This window comes from Phodopus roborovskii, unplaced genomic scaffold (assembly GCF_943737965.1).
Source record: "Phodopus roborovskii unplaced genomic scaffold, PHOROB, whole genome shotgun sequence".
NCBI lineage: Eukaryota > Metazoa > Chordata > Mammalia > Rodentia > Cricetidae > Phodopus > Phodopus roborovskii.
The window spans coordinates 864,981-883,197 of NW_026126415.1; the positions used below are offsets into that span (position 1 = coordinate 864,981).

Here is an 18,217-nt window from a genome sequence, read left to right on the forward strand (position 1 = left end):
AAAGGATAGCCTTTTATCCCGTGGACACTGAGACATGGAAGTCAAACGTCTGTATGAAAAGAGAGAGAAAAGAATCCCTGCCTTTTGTTTACCAAATACCTGCAAAACTTGTCTGACTTCAAGTACTTTAAAATGCAACTCAGTGTTGGAGCTTAAGGATGGTGAAAGGAAAGAGTCATAAGTAAACACAATTTTCAGTGACATCAAACTGAGCATAAAGATTCCTAAGGGCCTGACGAAGTTGTCTAAGGTCGGTGGTAACTCACTGGCTTTGCCAAAAAGAAGGCACAGACTATGTGAGAGCATTGTCTCTGCTTTAATCCCTACCCTCCAGCTGGGGTTAAGAGGAAAATGGAACTTTGTCTTAGTCTGGCTCCAAACTAGGGGGAAAAAATCCCCAAAGATTTGACCCTTTCCTATTAATAAAATAGCCCCGTGTGTGTATAAACTGTACCTGCAAACCAGGTCCAATCTGGTTAAGCTGCTTTCCTTAGAAAACCTGGTTTTGCCTGGTGGCGCACGCCTTTAAGCCCAGCACTAGGGAGGCAGAGGCAGGCAGATCTCTGAGTTTGAGACCAGCCTGGTTTACAGAGAGAGTTCCAGGACAGCCAGGGTTACACAGCCAGGGCTATAGTTTGAAAAACAAAACTATACAACGACAACAAAAGCCTAGGATTAGTTAGATTTTACGCCATTAAACTTATTTCTCATGTAGCTCCTTTAAAATGCATTGGGCCAAGCTGGAGAGATGGCTCAGAGGCCAGAGGGAGCATGAAGCTAGTTGGAGAAGGCTGGTCACAGTCTGCCTTTGACCATGAAGGTGGTCATTCTGCTCCTGAGAGCACCTGTGATGGACAGGTGAGTTGATCTTTGCTGAGGGGTACAGTTTTGTCTATTGGACAGCCTGGCTGGTGATGAAGAGAAGGGTCCAGAAAACAGCTGGTCTCAGAAGTTCCTTGAAATCACATTTACAAAAGAAAACATACAGAATTGTGATAATTTTTATTTAAAAAACATGGTGCCTCTTGTCAGAACCTCTGTTGTATGGGCCTCCTGCTCCCCCTACCTATTACTCTACTCCAGACGGGTTCCTGCCTGCTGGCCTTTGGGGATGCTGCCTCTACCTGAAATGCTCTTCACCCACAATATACACAGTGTGGACTTTGTAACAACTGAAGACTCTATTCAGACTGGAGAGATGGCTCAGAGGTTGAAAGCACTGGCTGCTCTTCCAGAGGTCCTGAGTTCAATTCTCAGCAGCTACACACACACACACACACACACACACACACACACACACACACACACACACACACACGGTGGCTCACAGCCGTCTACAGTGCCATCTGATGCCCTCTGTTGATACCCTCTTGATACCCTCTTTTGTCGTAAAGTTCACGCAGAAAGAGCACTCGTGTACATAAATAAATCTTAAAAGACTCTCCTATTCGGCATGCTCTGCTGTGAGCTTATCTCACCATCTAAAGTATTAAATACACGTTTACGTATTATCTGATTATTTGGTCTAATCCTCCAAAACAAAATAAAGACTTTTTTTTTTTTTTTTTTTTTTTTTTTCCACCACAGGGTTTCTTTGTGTAACAATTCTGGCTGTCCTGGAACTTGATTTGCAGACCTGGCTGTCCTGGAACTCAGAGATCCACCTGCCGCTGCCTCTGCCCCCAAGTGCTGGGATTAAAGGTGTGTGGCAACACTGCCCAGCCAAGATGAAAGATTGTTAAGAGTAGTAATGTTAGTCTATTTTATCTGATGATATATTCCTTGGACTTAGAAAAATGGGCGGATGAGATGACTTAGGGGTAAGGGTCCTTGTCCCAGGCCTGGTGACCGGAGTTCACTCTGTAGGACCCATATAGTAGAAGCAGAGAAGCAACCCCTCAGGTTATTCTCTGACCTCCAAACACACACCGTGGTACTGCCACGTAAACAAATGTTATACAATTTATTTTTTGGAGAAGAAAAAGGTAACTGATATTAGAGTATAAATGTTTGATGAGTGAGCAAATAAATCAGTAAAGGAAACATTATTTTTAATAAGCACAAGCCACCATTCAGAGAGTGGAACCATGGAGTAAGGCTACCTCGCTGGCCACCATGGTGGCTTCCAGTCTTTGCTTTTCTCCTCTGTCTACAGATAGAAACACCAGGGACCCCAGCATTGGAGAAGGAGGTTTTCTAGGGAGCAGCAGGCAGAAATCCTAGAGTAACTTCTAGTGCCTAGCATTTTTGTTTCGGTTTGGGTTTTTTGAGACAGGGTTTCTTTGTATAACAGCCCTGGCTGTCCTGGAACTCGCTCTGTAAATCAGGCTGGGATTAAAGGTAGGCATGAGCACACCTAGCTCTAGTCCTCAGTTTTGAAGCAGCCATTGGAGCTTATGGATCAGGTAGAAATGAGGTTTCTGTTGGCACCAAGGGTTAAAACCAATAGAATCCTTCCCTGTGGGGAAAGACTCTTCCTGGCTGCTCTATACCGGAAAACCTCCCTTCGAGCTTCTTTCCTGTCAAATTCCATGAAGCACAGAGGAGGTATGTGCTGTGTCTATGTTCAGTTAATTCAGTCAAATATTGAGGATTTTTTTTAACTAGGCAACAACTGTGAACAAAAGGCTACTGTTGTGTTCGCTCCTTTCTTTCATCCTTTTTTTTTTTTTTTTTAATAGTGTGTGTGTCCTTCAATACTTGGATCCTAGTTGAGTTTGAGCTAACAGACTTGGCTGGGGGGCTGGAGAGATGGCTCAGCAGTTGGGAGCACTAACTGATTTTCCAGAGGACCCAGGTTCAATTCCCAGCACCTACATAGCAGCTCACAACTGTCTGTAACTCACACAGACATACATGCAGGCAAAACACCAATGCACATAAAATAAAATAAATAATAATAAAAAAAGACTTGGCTGGAATCTCGAAACGTTCTTTTTTACCTTACCCAGACTCCTGAGGTTTCATTGTTTTAATGAACATCTACTCACTTGCCGGATGCACAGCAGACTCAGAATCCTCCTTGATTCCTCCAAGCCTCTAACACTGGAACCCCTAAATCTATCCCTGAAATAGAGTTGGAATCTCTTATCTCCACCCTCATTCTCCACAAATCATTTCTTCCAGGAACTACTGAAGCTAACTTGCTCCTTTCTCTCTCATTTTATTTCCCAGTTTTGGAGAGTGAACCCAGGGCATCAAACATTCTAGGCAAGTTCGGTGCCTCGGAGCTAAAGCTACAGCCGAGTAACATCTCCCCTCTTCAGTGGCTTTAGTTAACAGCTAAGTCCTTAAATGTAGATACAAAGCGTTTCACACACTTGAAGTGATTGAAGTAACACAACATGGACCGAGAATGGAGGCTGAGTTTGAATCTCAGTCCTACATTTTACAATCCATGACCTCAGGTTTTACCTCTATATGTCTCAGTTTTCTCATCTATAAAATGGGTGCAATAGAAGCTCTCTGGGTGGAGGTGCTGCAAATAGTAAATGGGTATAATAGACACAGAATAACAGTACCTGGCACATACATTTTATGTAGGTATTAGCTATGATCTCACCGGCTTCTTCTTAGCCCCTCTCTCTGCAATGGCCATTCTGCATTAGGCAGGCCCTTACAAACATCTGTAGGAACCCTGACTCTGCTTCCAGCTCCTCCTATGGCCTCTTTACATAAACACTCTTGCCCAAATCCTCCTCTTTTCTTCTGTCCACCTTCCTCCTCTACCTTAGTTTAACCATCTGTGTTTGGCTACTCTTTCCAGAACAGTGAGGCTGGTCTGGCTATGAAGTTGCACCACGGCATCCATGTAAGTCCTCCAAATATCAGGATGCTTCGCTGAATTTGAATGTCTGTTGTTACGGTACAATGCTCCATGTAGCATTTGAATTTCAGATAAATATTTTTATAATTACGTCTCACACAACATTTGGGACATACTTATGAGTGATGCATTTGTTGTTTATCTGACATTTGAGTGGATACCTTGCCCCACCACCACCACCTTCCAGCAACTTTAAAATCTGACCCTTCCATTACCACCCTTATCACATTCAATACATACGACAAACGGCTCTTTATCCCAACAGGACATCAGCTCTAGAACTGATGTTCTATAACTAACACAGCATCCCTGCGTTAGACACAGCACCGAACACAGCAAGCATTGCACAAACACTGGGTAGATCCATCTGGCTGAAACTCAGGCAACATCCGTTGGGATCCATTCTAAGTACAAGCAAAACCTTTGGAAAACAGTATTTTCAGCATGGGGGGGGCACTTCAGAGCCTCACGCCCACGCCCAGATCCATAAGGCTTCAATTTACCTCCAGATAAGATACAATGTTGCAGACTCCTCTCAGGGTTAGCTTGCAAATGTCCCCACTATCCCACTCTGAAAAGGGAGTTTTTACATCCACTTGGTTTGACCCCCAGGTAATGTTATCCTTCTACAGAGGAGGAAATAGAGACCAAGTAACGCCTTGCTGAACATGACCATTCAACAGGAACATTCGGCCCCTACAAGTTTACTTTGTACTCTTTCCAGCTAGACCAGTAGGCGGAATCCTGAGTTTCTGGATCCTTCTCCCTCAGCCAGAAAGCTCTCCTTGGGAGAAGTCTGATATGCGACCCCCTTTCCGTGGATTCCGTTGATTTCCCCCACATTAGCCACCAACAGCCTGAGAGGAGCCTGAAAAGCCAGGCACTTTCTGGAAGGTCGAAAAGCCCTCAGGTGATTCCCAGCTAAACGCGCGCGCGTCCCAGGTGCTGTGATTTAAATTGGGAGGCCCAAGGCTCCTTCAGGGTTCAGTGGTGAGAACCTGAAATCCAGCGGTCTCTCGCCACCTTCTCTGCCCGATTTCTAGGGCAGAACTTGCATGTAGAATACAAACACTTTTCAGCTGTCCTTGGAGTAAGCGAGGACCGCCAAGTGTGCAGATTTCATGGCACCTAACGACCTCATTCTTTGGCATGCGGCTGTGAAGTTCTGGCTGAGCTTATCTAGGTAGATGTCTTGCATCTGGAAATGATTACACGGTCGGCCTTAGAAGCCCTTTGTGGCTCAGGATCCCTTCTAAACTGTAAGAGTCTCTCCCAAGGATTCAAGATAGTGAAGTACTCCAGCCTGGGTCAGGACACAGGTGTGGAGTAAACCAGTTGGGCCCTGAGAAGGTGTCACATCCTCTCTCTCTCTCTCTCTCTCTCTCTCTCTCTCTCTCTCTCTCTCTCTCTCTCTCTCTCTCTCTCCAGCCCTGCATTCCTTTGTTTCCCATCCGCCCTCCCCAGGGTGCTGTGCACAGCCTGGAAAGGCAGAGGGTTAGAAGCTAATGACCTAAAGCAGAACACGCTGTGAGCAATTCGACAGAAATGCCACCTGTGGCATTAAGTTCTTAACCGGCTACAGCCTCGGCTTATTTGGCTTAGGACGAGAAGTGCAGAACGGGGTATCCAAAGGGCAGTGGACCTGCTTGGGCCACGATTGATCGTTTGAGGCAGTTTTCTACGGTGTTGGATCACAAATACCTGGCTGGCTGGCCGGCTGGCCGGCTGGGCGGGCGGGAGGGCTCCCACGTACATACTTAGATGCGAGTAGTATGTCAACGCTCTGCTCCCCGAGACTAGAGGAATGAAATAAAATAGACGCAAATGGGTTAGTTCACAGTCCTTTTATGGATCTTTGTACCGACAGAATCTAGCCCGATCTTGGTGTGGAGCGCTGATGCAGACGGACCTGGGCGAGGGTCGACACAGAAGCCGATCACACCAGGCCAGACAATGTAACCAAGGACAGGGAGCGGCCCTGTCCCCTCCCTGTCCCCCAGGAACCGCCTTCCCCTTTTTCCAGGGGACAGCTGGACCGCTCAGCTGACCCACGGCTCACCTGGGTGGGTCCTGGTCTTCAAGCTCCCGCACTCAGCGCGCGCAGCTGGCGCCAGGACCCGGGCTGCGGTTGCCAGGGTGACGCGAGACGCGCGCGGAGCCCGCAGCTGAAGGCGGGTGCGAGGCGCGAGTTGCAACGCCTCCTCCCCCCTGCGCCACCGCGGGGCCACGCGTTGCCCGCACGCGAGGGGAGTGGCCCTGCCCCGAGGCGGCTCAGGGCTCAGCCAGTGGGAGGCGGGGGAGTGGTGGAGGGCAGGCTCGGCCGGGTACTTAGGGCAGCGCGGCGGCCGCCGGGATCCGACCCGCACCCCTCGCGCCGACGCTCGGGGCCCGCCGCAGCCGGGCGTTGTGGGTGCCAGAGCGGCTCCCGGTTGTACCATGGTGACCCCTTGTCCTGCCAGCCCGGCCAGCCCCGCCGCGGGGGCCGGGGGGAGGGACAGCCGTCAGAACCTCCGCGCCCCGGTGAAGAAGAGCAGGCGCCCGCGCCTCCGGAGGAAGGAGCCGCTGCGGCCGCTGAACGCGTGTTCGCTCCCGGGAGACTCGGGCGTCTGCGACCTCTTCGAGTCCCCCAGCTCCAGCTCGGACGGCGCGGACAGCCCTGCGGCGTCTGCGGCGCGGGACTGCAGCTCTTCACTCAGTGCCGGCCCGCCCTTGACCGCGCTAGACCTCCAGACCTTCCGAGACTACGGCCAGAGCTGCTACGATTTCCGCCGGGCGCGGGAGAGCTTTTTCCACCCGCGGGAGTCGCTGGCGCGGCAGCCACAAGTGAGGCGGTTGACAGAGCCAGGCCCCGCCGCGCTTCTGCCTCTCGCAGGCTGTGTCCTTCGCTGCGGTGCCTGCGCTTCGCAGCGCCCAGTCCTTGCAGCCCGAGTGACCTGCCATCACTCGGAGCAAAAAGGATCTTCGAGGATTGGGCCACTGACCTCACTCTTGGGGCGGAAAAAAGTGGGGCTGGGGTGTGGATAGCTGAAGTCTGTACGTTAGTTGCGGGCTGGTGGGGTGGGGTTACAGGAGTTTAATTACTAGAGTGCAGAGGAGTCCTGGATTTATTTGCACATCTCTCTGCAAGTGGACCTTTGCTCCACCCCTGCCGCGGTACCTCGCACAGTACCTAGCGCGAGCCCAGGCGTCCTGGGACTCCCAGACTCAGCCAGAGCCGCACTCCCGTGTGATTCCCGATTTTCAATGCCCCCAGCCTCCCCCCCCCACCTCCCTTGGGGAAGCTACCTTGGTTAACTTTGCCCCTCGCTGCAGCACGCGTCGCTCTCCCTCCCGGCAGGTGACGGCAGAGTCCCGCTGTAAGCTGCTCAGTTGGCTGCTACCCGTCCACCGCCAGTTCGGCCTCTCATTCGAGTCTCTGTGCCTGACGGTGAACACTCTGGACCGCTTCCTCCTCACCACCCCGGTAGCTGCGGACTGCTTCCAGCTGCTCGGGGTCACCTGTCTGCTCATCGCTTGCAAACAGGTACAGGCGTACAGGGTGGGATGTGTTTGGAGCCAACCTCTTTCCAGTCGCGCATGGTTCAGGTTTGGGTGGCTGGACTCACCTAGACAAATGTTCGCAGATTTGTGTCGTCATAGCCTTCCTTAGCTTTATGTATTTTCACCCAGAGTCACTATTCAGACCTCTTAGAGATAGGCTGTAGCCAGCCTCCCACCCAAAGCTCTGTGGAACTTATAAGTCCTTGAGGAACATGCTTTTAAAATCTTTCGAGCGCCTTTTTAAGCCCAGCACTTGGGAAGCAGAGGCAGGTGGATCTCTGTGAGTTCAAGGCCAGTCAGCCTGGTATACACAGGAAATGCCAAGACTACACAAAGAAACCCTGTCTCGAAAAAACTCACTCACTTTCACACACACACTCACACACTCATTCACACACACACTCACACGCATACACACTCTCACTCACTCACTCACACACTCACTCACACACACTTTTTAAAGTTGGGCTGTACTGAAAAGCAGCCTTGTGTAGTTTGAGTGGAATCCTGGGAGGATGTGAGGCTAGCTGGAGGGCAATCTAAAGTTCAAATCCCAGCTTTTCCCTGACTTAAGGCTGGGCGAGCTTGGGGCCCACGGAGCCTGCAGACTGGAACTGGCGCACTCTGTTGCAGGTAGAGGTGCACCCACCTCGCGTGAAGCAGCTCCTGGCCCTGTGCGGCGGCGCTTTCTCCCGGCAGCAGCTGTGCAACCTTGAGTGCATCGTGTTACACAAGCTGCACTTCAGCTTGGGTGCGCCCACCATCAACTTCTTCCTGGAGCACTTCACTCACGTTCGAGTGGAGGCGGGGCAGGCTGAGGTCATTGGAGCCTTAGAGGCTCAAACCCTGGCTCGGGGAGTGGCGGAGCTGAGCCTGGCCGACTACGCCTTCACTAACTACACACCTTCCCTACTGGCCATCTGCTGCCTGGCACTGGCTGATCGCATGCTGCAGCTCCCTCAGCCGCTGGACCTTCGCCTGGGAGAGCACCCGGAGGCCGCACTGCAAGACTGCCTAGGCAAGCTGCAGCTGCTCGTGTCCATCAACAGGACCTCTCTGACGCACATGCTGCCTCCCCAGATCTGGGAGAAGTGCAGCCTGCCCCAGAGTTGGAAATAAAAAGCACACCCTTGAGTTTCTTTTATCCCCTATGCCTTCAGGAGAGTGTACAGTATCAATCCGAAGAGAGGCTCAGGACTCCTGCTTGTAAATAGTGTACAATAACGGAATATTTATTTTGCAGTACACAAAGGGCAAGATGACAGCCGGGGAGCTGCTGTTGTCAGGCCCTGCCCTTCTGCAGGTGACGCCAAGCAAGGGGTTGTGGACTTCAGGGTCTGTCCTGGGCTCCCCCAACATTTTTTCACTCTGTGGTTAGCAGCTCCGTGAAAACAATCCAGCATGATTTTATCTGCCACTGTTTCAGCAATCTGTATCTTAACCCCCTCCAGTTCGGAGGCCGAGCCCCCTCCCCCCCGTGCAGTGGCCCAAGGAGCGTGAGACAGAGTTAGAAGTCATTGTAGTCTGTGTTGTCCAGATGGACAGTGCCTGCTACTCATTGACCTGGGAAACTTTGGGGACCATGTAGGCATGCTAGCAGTGCGCAAGACAAAAGCCAACCCCTGGTGCACCCCAAGAGACGAAAGTTTTTGCATACCCTGACAGCTGTTGCAACCTGGGCCATTTCCCTGCAGTTACATGCGTGGCTCAGTTCACTGCTGCACCCACCCAGGGTAACAATGGAGTGATAGTAATAAAGGATATACTGACTACTTGCAACTTACCCTGTATGTGTTTGACTTTTATTTCACTCAACAATGCTACTAGCAGTCTTGACTCGCTTTCCAGACACTGGGACACAGGACTCAAAGGCAATGTGGTCCATGAGTCTTACCCTGAGCCACACTGCTAAGCTTCTCCTGTTCGAGCTTCTGGAAATTCTTCTAAAGCCTTCTTTCTGTGGAAGGTACTCATTCTCTATTTAGTCCTCCTGGACTCTGCAAAGCAGCACTGTTTTGTCTTTTTGCTTCTGGCCTTGTTACAGGACTCGGCTTTCAGATGGGAGACTTGGTTGGGAAATGGGAAGCTTCCTGGGCTGCTGTGGTGCAGATTGTTGTCACACTCCTCAGACATTGCCATTTATCAGCTGTAGGCTCCACCACCTGCAGCAAATTCAACTTCCTCGAAGGCCACAGTGGAGGGGGGTGTGTGAGGCTGAGATGCTCTGTGTGTGGTGGTGGGGTAGAAGAGTGATTAAATGAACAGCTGTGTGAAATGATCACTCCTAGCACAGAGTCTCCAAGAGACAAACAGTGGTAGTCTGCTCAGGGCTGGGAGAAATTATGCAGGAAAACAAAGTAAATGAATTAGGGTGAACATATGGTTGGTTGCATTGTGGGTTCTTTTTCGGAGTTTTTATTTGTATGATTGAAAACTTAAGTTTTGGGTAAGAAATTCCACTTTGTACCTCTGCATTTAGAATAAGTCAATGATGAATAAAATGAAAAGTCCAAAATTTAGAGCCTTTGCATTCCTCCACCACAGTCCTCTGGGAGTTGGGTCCCACCTCTCTGGGTATGCTGAACTGCCTAGAGCTCTCTCCTTGGGAGGGAGGAGCTGCAGTTTCACGGTACAGGAGGGGATGAGGCCCCAGCCACCTGTTAACTCTTAGCCATCTGGCGCACTTAGCTGAGGTGACAAGGAGACCCTAGAGGTCTGGCCCTCCCGGGAAGCAGTGGCTTTGGGGTTGGCAGCATCATGTCACTAGAGTCTAAGAGTCCAACCCCCTCTGACATTTCCATGCTGTCTCCTAAATTCTCCAGAACTAGGGAACAGAGCCAGGGACAGGTGATGGGAAATTTAGTAGAAAAGGTGGCTTTGGAAAAAGAAACAAAACAAAATCCTAACTTATCTAAGCACTAGCTACCGGGCACACACAAAACCGACTCCTCTTCCCAACTCTGCTGAGGCGGGAGTCTGTTTTTCTTAAAGGCGCATCTGGTCTGGAAGAGTCTAATCCACATCCTTGTGCGTTCTCACACTGAAGCCAAGGCTTCCTCCCCACCCCCACAACTCCACCGTCTCAGATACACACCTCAACTCAGCCTCTGTAAACACAGATGTTCTACAGTTTCCTCGCCGCTATCCACCACTGCTGGGCACATCTTGATTCTTAATTCGGCTAATGGGTGCAAATGAAAGCTAGAAAGGTACGATTAAATGCCTATTTCTGGTGCTTGCTTACATTGAACTGATCTGGGTGGTCCTGGAAAAGGTCCCCTCACCCAAAGGTCAAAGATGCCTATTCTAAGCTATGCCTCTTTCTAGTAGACTCAAATTCTGGAAGATGTTTCTTCCAGGGAGAGGGCTGACTTTAGATCCGTGAAGGTTCATGCCGAGGCCAGCTGTAAAGAGGACGGACAGATGTAGGACAGCCAGCGGCCACGAGGGTCGGGGGATTTGGAAATGCCCACAGTAGAGGTTTTCAGGGACCGAAGTCAATGCCACTTTTTTCTTTTCTTCCTTTCTCTTCTTCCCCCCCCCCCCCCCCCCCGGCAGGCTTTTAGCTCGGGTTGACCTATGAGTCAGTGTGTAGCCCAAGCTACTCTCAAACTCGCGGTCATCCCCCTGCCGCAGCACTGGCACTTTCCTTGATCCTTAAAAATATGCTTAGGCGCCATTCCCCGGGGGGGGGGGATGCCAGGATCTAGTCTAGAGCGGAGCTCTTGACAGTGGGCAACAACGAGCGATTGGAGGGCAGTTTCTGTTGTCTGGAGGCTGGCCTGGGAAGGCCCTCCAGAACCTGCTGGGGAATTTTCTTAGTCCGCCTTTGGCGATCGTCACCAGTCGTTTTTTGTGTCTGGGGTGGTAAGAAAACTCCCTGCCGTTCATGAACTTGGAAGGCTAGGGGCCGGTCCCCTCCCCCACCCTCCCCCCTTCGCCTGGCACAGTCAGGATGTCGCGGCGCCAAAGGGCGCTGGCGGGCCTGGCCCGCGCTCGCGCGCTCGCTCGCAGCTCCCGGGGGAAGCCGGGTGGCCAGGTTGGTTAACGCCTCCGGCCGCGCGCAGATCGTCCCGGGCTGAAGGCGCCACCTCCGGCGCTCAGGCGCGAGCCGCCCCTCCCTCCCTCCCTCCCTCCCTCCGGCGCAGCGCTGTCCTCGAGGCCCTCCCTCCGCTCCTGGCACGCGCGCGCCGTCCCCGTCTCAGGCCCCGGCAGGTGCAGCAGCGCCGGGTGTGGGTCGCCAGCCCAGGATGCAGGCGTGCGAGGGCGGCGCAGCCGGGCGCCGGGCCTTCGACAGCATCTGCCCCAACAGGATGCTGGACCTGTCGCGGCGGCCCCTGGGCAAGCCCGGGAGGCCGGACAGGAAGGTGGGGATGCTCTGCGGCCCTGGCCCCGCGCAGTCTGCCAGCTGCGCGCGGACGCTGACCTCAGCCCCCCGTTTCTGTGCCGCTAGCTCGTCCCTCCGTGGAAGTCCTTCTCGGCATGCGGCGGCGACAGCCCGGTGTCGGTGTTCGAGGATCGCCCTGACTCGGAGCCTGCCGCGCTGCCAGGTGAGCCCCGAGCCACCTGCACGACCCCTCCATTATCCATGCCGGGTGGGTGCGGCACACGGGGACCGCAGCCCCTGTCCCCCCGGGCTCCGAGGTCCTGGCAGAGAAGCTTAGCGCTCGCTGGGCGCGTGTCTCCCGGTCTCCCCGCGCAGCCCTCAGCACCATAGACCTGCAGGACCTCGCAGACTGCACCTCGCTACTTGGCCCCGAAGCGCCGCCTAGTGGTGATTCTTCCGCCTCGCAGGTACTCTTTCCCGTGCTTGGGGCTTGGCCACTCGCAGATCCGACAGCAAGCAGTGGGTTTATTTCCTCAAAGGTCTCAAGATGGACTGGGGACGCAGGCACATTCGCATATTGCGGGGCGCCAAGCACCCCAGGTCCCAATTTTCTCCTTCCTCCTAGTGTGTGATTAAGTTCAGCGCCGGTCTGGACAACTTTCTCTGCAGGGCTCCTTTGCCATTCTACTAACAAGGCAGTCCGGAACCGGTGGGCGGAGGAACCACAGAATAACTGTCGCTTGTCACCCACTTCGGGCCCCTCAGGAACCATTTACATTTCGTGGGTGTTAAAGGAGTGTCGAAGTCACAGGGGAAAAGGACAAAGAACTCAATAAACAAGCGGGTGAAAACATTCTGTCTGCAGAAACGGACATGTGGCAGCTGGTGCCCAACATTCTAGTCCCTTGCCGTCTTGGGGAAGAGAGATTTTTCCCTCCTTTCACCCGGGCTTGCAGAGAGGTCGCTGCACAGGTACAGGGGGTGCCCAGAAACAGACTCTTAAGACAGGTGACCTTAAGATTAAGGGACTGAAGGCAGCAAGTGACCACTACCCTGCAATACCTGCTTGATTCTTTCTAGTTCTGATGCTGAAATAAAGAAAGGCAACCCTGGGGCCCGCCCTTTTACCTGACCCAGAGTCTTCAATGTCCAAAGGTGCTGCGGTCATATGTTCCCATTTCCCCCCCCCCATGAGGGAATCTGTTACTTTGAAAATAGGGTCAGAAAAAAGGTTAGAGTCAGGGTAATAAGTTTCGATTCCCCTAAATATATGGAAAGAAGGGCTTTAGGGAGAACAACACGATTAATACAAAGATAAGAGTCAATCGTGGAATTGGTAGACATTTCTGGTGGGTGTCCCTTCCCCCATTCTAACACTGGCCTCCAGGGAAGCCTGACATCAAACAGGAATGGCTCTGCCAGCCTGGTCACTAGGCCTTGGCAATTCTTTTCCAGGATTCCCTCTCAGAAGGAACAGGAAGAAGCCACTTGTGGACCCTGATACTTTCCAACTGGTGGGAGGGCCCACTAAGAGATTATGTAAATAGGAAACGGTGGTTGACTTGAAATGTCCATCCCTTAAGAGAATAGGAAGATGCCCCCCCACACACAGCCTTTTACCATTTCCTTCTGTCTCGGGGACCTGGGAATCCTGGTCAGGCATCATGGAGGTGTATCCCACCATAGGTGAAAAGCAAACTCCAATTTTCAAAGAGACAAAAAACAAACAAAACAACAACCCAACAACCACACACACACACACACACACACACACACACGCACGCACGCACGCGCATACACGCACACACACATGCACCGCCATCACCACCACCATGGCTGTCACAGTCCTTTAAACAGACACCTTTCCATAGTCCCCCTGGCCCCTTGGCCACAGCCCCACCCTCCCTGTTCCTTGTGTGGCTAACGTGGCTGACACTTTAAGCCTACACTTCGGAGGACTTGGTGTCTGTGCTGGTGTTAAGTCCAAGCTCTCTGCTCTTAGAGGTAAGGGTGGGCGTGGTTTAAGATGGAGTTGCACACAAAGCATATGGAAAGGAGTCAGCATGGCTACCGAGTACCCGCCTGTGAGGATGCCCAGCTGGGCTGGTGGGGGACGGACTGCTGAGCCTGTGGTATTTGAGGCTTGCAGGAGCAGAGCTCACACTTGTCAGCGGAAAGGAAACCTACTGTTCTGTGGGGGAGACAAAGCTTAAATGTTCTGCTTGTGGACCAGAGTGCAGACTAACCTTAGAACCTTCAAGGACATCTGTCTGTCTAGAATTGTTCTCTGAAGCCCAGACTCAGTGTGACGGGCTCACACTGTTGCTTTGTTCTAGAAGCACTCTTTGCAAACTGAAGAAGAATTCAACCTGCAGAATTTCAGAGACACCGTGGATGATCTCATTGCAGGCAAGTGCCGTTAAATGACAGTAGGGTTATCACCTACCAAAATCATATACTTCAGGTTCTGTCGTTGTCACAATCTGTCACTGGCCAGCCCCTCTTTAGTCAAGGGGTTGGACTATCCCTAATTGAGGATATCCTCTCCCTGCAGTGGGGAAACGATGTCACTGTGGTCTTTAGGCTGTGTGTTTCTCGGTGTGGGTTCTGGGGATGAGGTGGGACAGAAGTTAAATAACATGGGTCTAGAGAGGGACAAAACCGTGTGTGGCTCCCAGGCCCCAAGAAGTTTGTCCGATTCCTTTCAGAATAGCTCAGCAGTTGTGTATGAACAACAGATGGAGACAGACCAGGGATCATAGGCTTTGGATTATAAAGAAAAATTCATACAAACACAATGTCTGGGTGGCATCTTGCCTCTGTGGCTAGTTGGGCACAACCTGGAGGCAGCCAATCCAGCTCTTGCTTTCTCCCAGACTCATCCTTTGACTTCACCTCTCCTGACAGACGGTGACTTTCCCTTTTCCCCTTGCGACATTTCGTCTCTGGGGTCCTGCCTCTCCCCATCGCTGGACCCACCTGCCCTGGGGTCTCCGCAGCCTTTGCCCCCACCGCCCTGTGCTCCAGACCTGCCGCCACCGCCAACTGAGCAGTACTGGAAGGAGGTGGCCGACCAGAATCAGAGGGCTCTGGGAACTGCTCTCATAGAGAATAACCAAGTGAGGACACTGGTGGCAGGGCTCTCGGGGTGGGGACAAGACCTGCTCTACTGCACAGCTGGGAGTTGTAAGGGTTGGGGTGCACTTGTGTGGCCCAGTGGTCCTGGAAGACAGTATTGTTCCAGTGACCCAAACTGGGCCTGAACTCGCTACATCGAGACGTTGCACCCACCAGGCTTTCTTTTCTCGTTCTTTTCCGTTTCCTTTTCCTCCTCATCCGCTTTCTTTTCTTTTAGGGTCAGGGTCTCCTGCCTCCCAGGCTGGACTCTAACCCCCTATATAGAGGAGGGTGACCTTGAACTCCCGATCCTCCAGACATGCATCGACTTTTCCAGTTTCCGGAGTACTGGGAGGATCTAAACCAGGGCCTCATGTGTAAATATCCAGCACACAGAGCTCACATTCCCAACCCCTTCTTTTTGTTGAACTTACCATGTAGCACACACAGCCTCGCCTGATTCTCCTGCCTCAGTTTCCCCGTGCTGGGATTAGAGGTGTACATCACTTCTCAGAGTTCCCACCAGACTGGTAATAGTACTAACAATATTTACGGAAAGTCTCCCATGTGCCCAGCTCTATGCTTATCAGCTTACTTTCTTCTCTCATTTAGTACAACACAGATGCTAGACAACCTCACTAGCCCCATTTTATAGATAAACAAACTGAGACTTATGGTGGTTGAACTTCAGAAGGAGAACCTAGACAGGCCTGTTGTCCAAATCAGTACTTGACTATCACCAACAACACACCAATGTTTTTTTTCTTTTTAAAAAATTATTTTTCATTTTACATACCAACCCCAGTTCCCCTCCCCCTTATCCCATTCCCAGCCCCCTCCCCATCCCCCATCCACTCCTCAGAGGGGGTAAGGCCTCCCTTGGGGAGTCAGCAAAGTCTGGGATACCAAGTTGAGGCAGGGCCAAGCTCTCCCCGCTGTATCAAGGTTGAGCAAGGTGTCCCAGCATAGGGAATGGGCTCCAAAAAGCCAGTTGGTGCACCCTGGATAGGTCCGGTCCACTGCCAGCCCCTAGCCCCCAAGATCAAGCTATATAACTGTCATCCACATGTTCGATCCCATGAAGGTTCCCCAGCTGTCAGCTCGGGGCAGCTAAACTTTAACTGAAATACAGTTTCTTACAACTACTTCGGTTTTTGTTGTTGTTTTGTTTTAAAGGTTTTATTTATTATGCATACAATGTTCTGCCTGCATGTACGCTTGCAGGCCAGAAGAGGGCAGCAGATCTCATTACAGATGGTTGTGAGCCACCATGTGGGTGCTGGGAATTGAACTCAGGTCTTTTGGAAGAGCAGTCTGTTTTTTAACCTCTGGGCCTTCTCTCCAGTCCAAGTTTTTTTTTTTTTTTTTTTTTAATTAAGTCAAATAATTGGCAACTGTCAGGCGAACACAGGCCCGTGGGTCCTCGGTCCTGATGCTGTGTCGGGCGGGTTCTGAGTTTAATCCCTGAAGAGTAGGCCCAGCACTGTGTCCTCTCTGATGTTAGCTGTCCCTACTGCAGCTGCACGTGACGCTGACGCAGAAACTGGAGGAGATCGCCTCGCTCAGGGAGAGGAACGTGCAGCTCAAAGAACTGGCCAGCCGGACTCGGCACCTGGCCTCGGTGCTGGACGTGAGTGGACCCGCCCGCGGGGCGCCGTCAGAGTCCGAACTGCAGCAGTGCGCCTGTGCTGTGCTGGGGCCCGGGGTGTCCCTTGTGTGGCGCGCACGCGCACGCGCACGCGGGGCTCCAGGCGAGTCCTCCTGGCTCCAGGGCTCTTGTCTTTTGCAGAAGCTGATGATCACGCAGTCCCCAGCAGAACCCTTCCAGGTCAAGGCGACGACGAAAAGGAGCCTGGAGGAGCTGTTCTGTGCTGCGGGGCAGGAAGGGCAGGGCTGCTCGGAAGTGGACGCCATCCTCAGGGACATCTCCCAGCGCTGCGACGAAGCCTTGCAGAACCGCGACCCGAAGCGGCCCCGGCTGCAGCAAGAGCCCAGGAACTTGCACGGCGCCTTCCGAGGGCTGCGCACCCACTGCAGCGCCAGCTCGCTGAACCCGGGTCATGGTGAGCTGGAGGAGGGCGGCTCCTTCAGCACGTCCATCCGCAGCCACAGCACCATCCGAACTCTCGCCTTCCCCCAAGGCAAAGCCTTCACCATCCGGACTGTCACCGGGGGTTACAAATTCCGCTGGGTCCCCAGCTGAGCAGGGGAGCGGTTCCGCTAAATCACTGCCCCCATCTCCAGACGGAAGCCAGCATCTGCGAGCCAGTGGGAACAGCTAGAACTGTTTCCCACAGCTGGTTTCCAGAAGTCTCTGCAAGTAAATGCCATTCTAAAAATATTTTTTTTCAGGAACAAAAATGTTCCTGAACCGGTGATACCTGTGCACTGTGCACGGAAGAGGTCTGCCCCTGAGCACCGTCTGCTCCTTACCGTTTCTCAGTGAAGTTGTGTTGCGAGTGTGTACACGAATGCACATTGCTACAATACACACACACCGCAGTCCAGCTTAGAGGTATTTGTTTCCTAGCGCTCTGAGTTTTACTTGTTTGAGATAGGTGTCTCATAGCCCAGGCTGACCCTCAGGCTTTGAACCCGGGTCCTCCTGCTCACACCTCCTGAGCACTGGGATCACAGGTATTCACCACCACACTTGGCTAATTTTACCTGTGTTCTAAAGTGGTGGAATGCGCCAGATTTGTAAGATGGGAGAATAGGGCAAAGAAAAGATTTCCCCTACTAAAGGGTTTTCCTGGACTCATCCAATCCAGTCACTTAAGGATTCCAAGCCCAGAAGCCTGATATCTAGATGAGGGTTTCAACATATCTTACTCAATTTCCCTGTCTTTGGAGTGAGCCTGTGTCACTACTGAAACATTTTATTTCAGTTGAAGAAAAGAGAGAACAGGTAAGGCTACACAATCAGGTAAATGCTGATGCAGAACAGAGATACCAAACACGTTTGTTTAAGTAATCATTCCCCATACTTTGGTAAGATGTGTAACAGTTGGCTCTGCAGTTTACAGGGCTGCTCTTACAGAGAGCTGGAGTTCAGTTCCCAGCATTCATTTCGGTGGTTCCAGTCCCAGGGGATCTGACAAACTCTTCTGGAGTTCTGTGGGCCCCTAGGACAGACTCTCTCTCTCTCACACACACACACACACACACACACACACACACAAGAAAATTCCCCTTTCCCTTTTGTGGGTACCTGAACACTTCTGGGACACACACACAACACATACACACAGAGACAGGCAGATAAATAAAATGATTTTTTAAAGATTTATATGGCAATGTCTCCATGCATCCAGTTTTATCAGTGCAAACAGAACAGCCGCAGCCAAACAGAACTTAGTTAAGAAGAAAGGGCGTTTTTGTTTGTTTATTTGTTTTCTTAATGTTAG

At 51.9% G+C, this 18,217-nt stretch overlaps 2 protein-coding genes across 2 annotated transcripts; both read left to right on the plus strand.

Annotated features, from left to right (window-relative positions):
• The first annotated feature begins 6,262 nt into the window (after positions 1-6,262).
• Positions 6,263-8,517, plus strand: Ccno (cyclin O). The gene is made up of 3 exons (XM_051183061.1): positions 6,263-6,649; positions 7,164-7,349; positions 8,000-8,517. The coding sequence occupies exons 1-3, from the start codon at positions 6,263-6,265 to the stop codon at positions 8,483-8,485; spliced, it is 1,059 nt and encodes a 352-aa protein (XP_051039018.1). The 3' UTR covers positions 8,486-8,517.
• A 3,099-nt stretch (positions 8,518-11,616) lies between these two features.
• Mcidas (multiciliate differentiation and DNA synthesis associated cell cycle protein) lies at positions 11,617-17,013 on the plus strand. The gene is given in 7 exon segments (XM_051183062.1): positions 11,617-11,733; positions 11,820-11,916; positions 12,069-12,160; positions 14,030-14,122; positions 14,570-14,812; positions 16,330-16,440; positions 16,600-17,013. Coding segments are annotated over 7 exon segments (1,167 nt in total).
• The last annotated feature ends 1,204 nt before the right edge of the window (positions 17,014-18,217 follow it).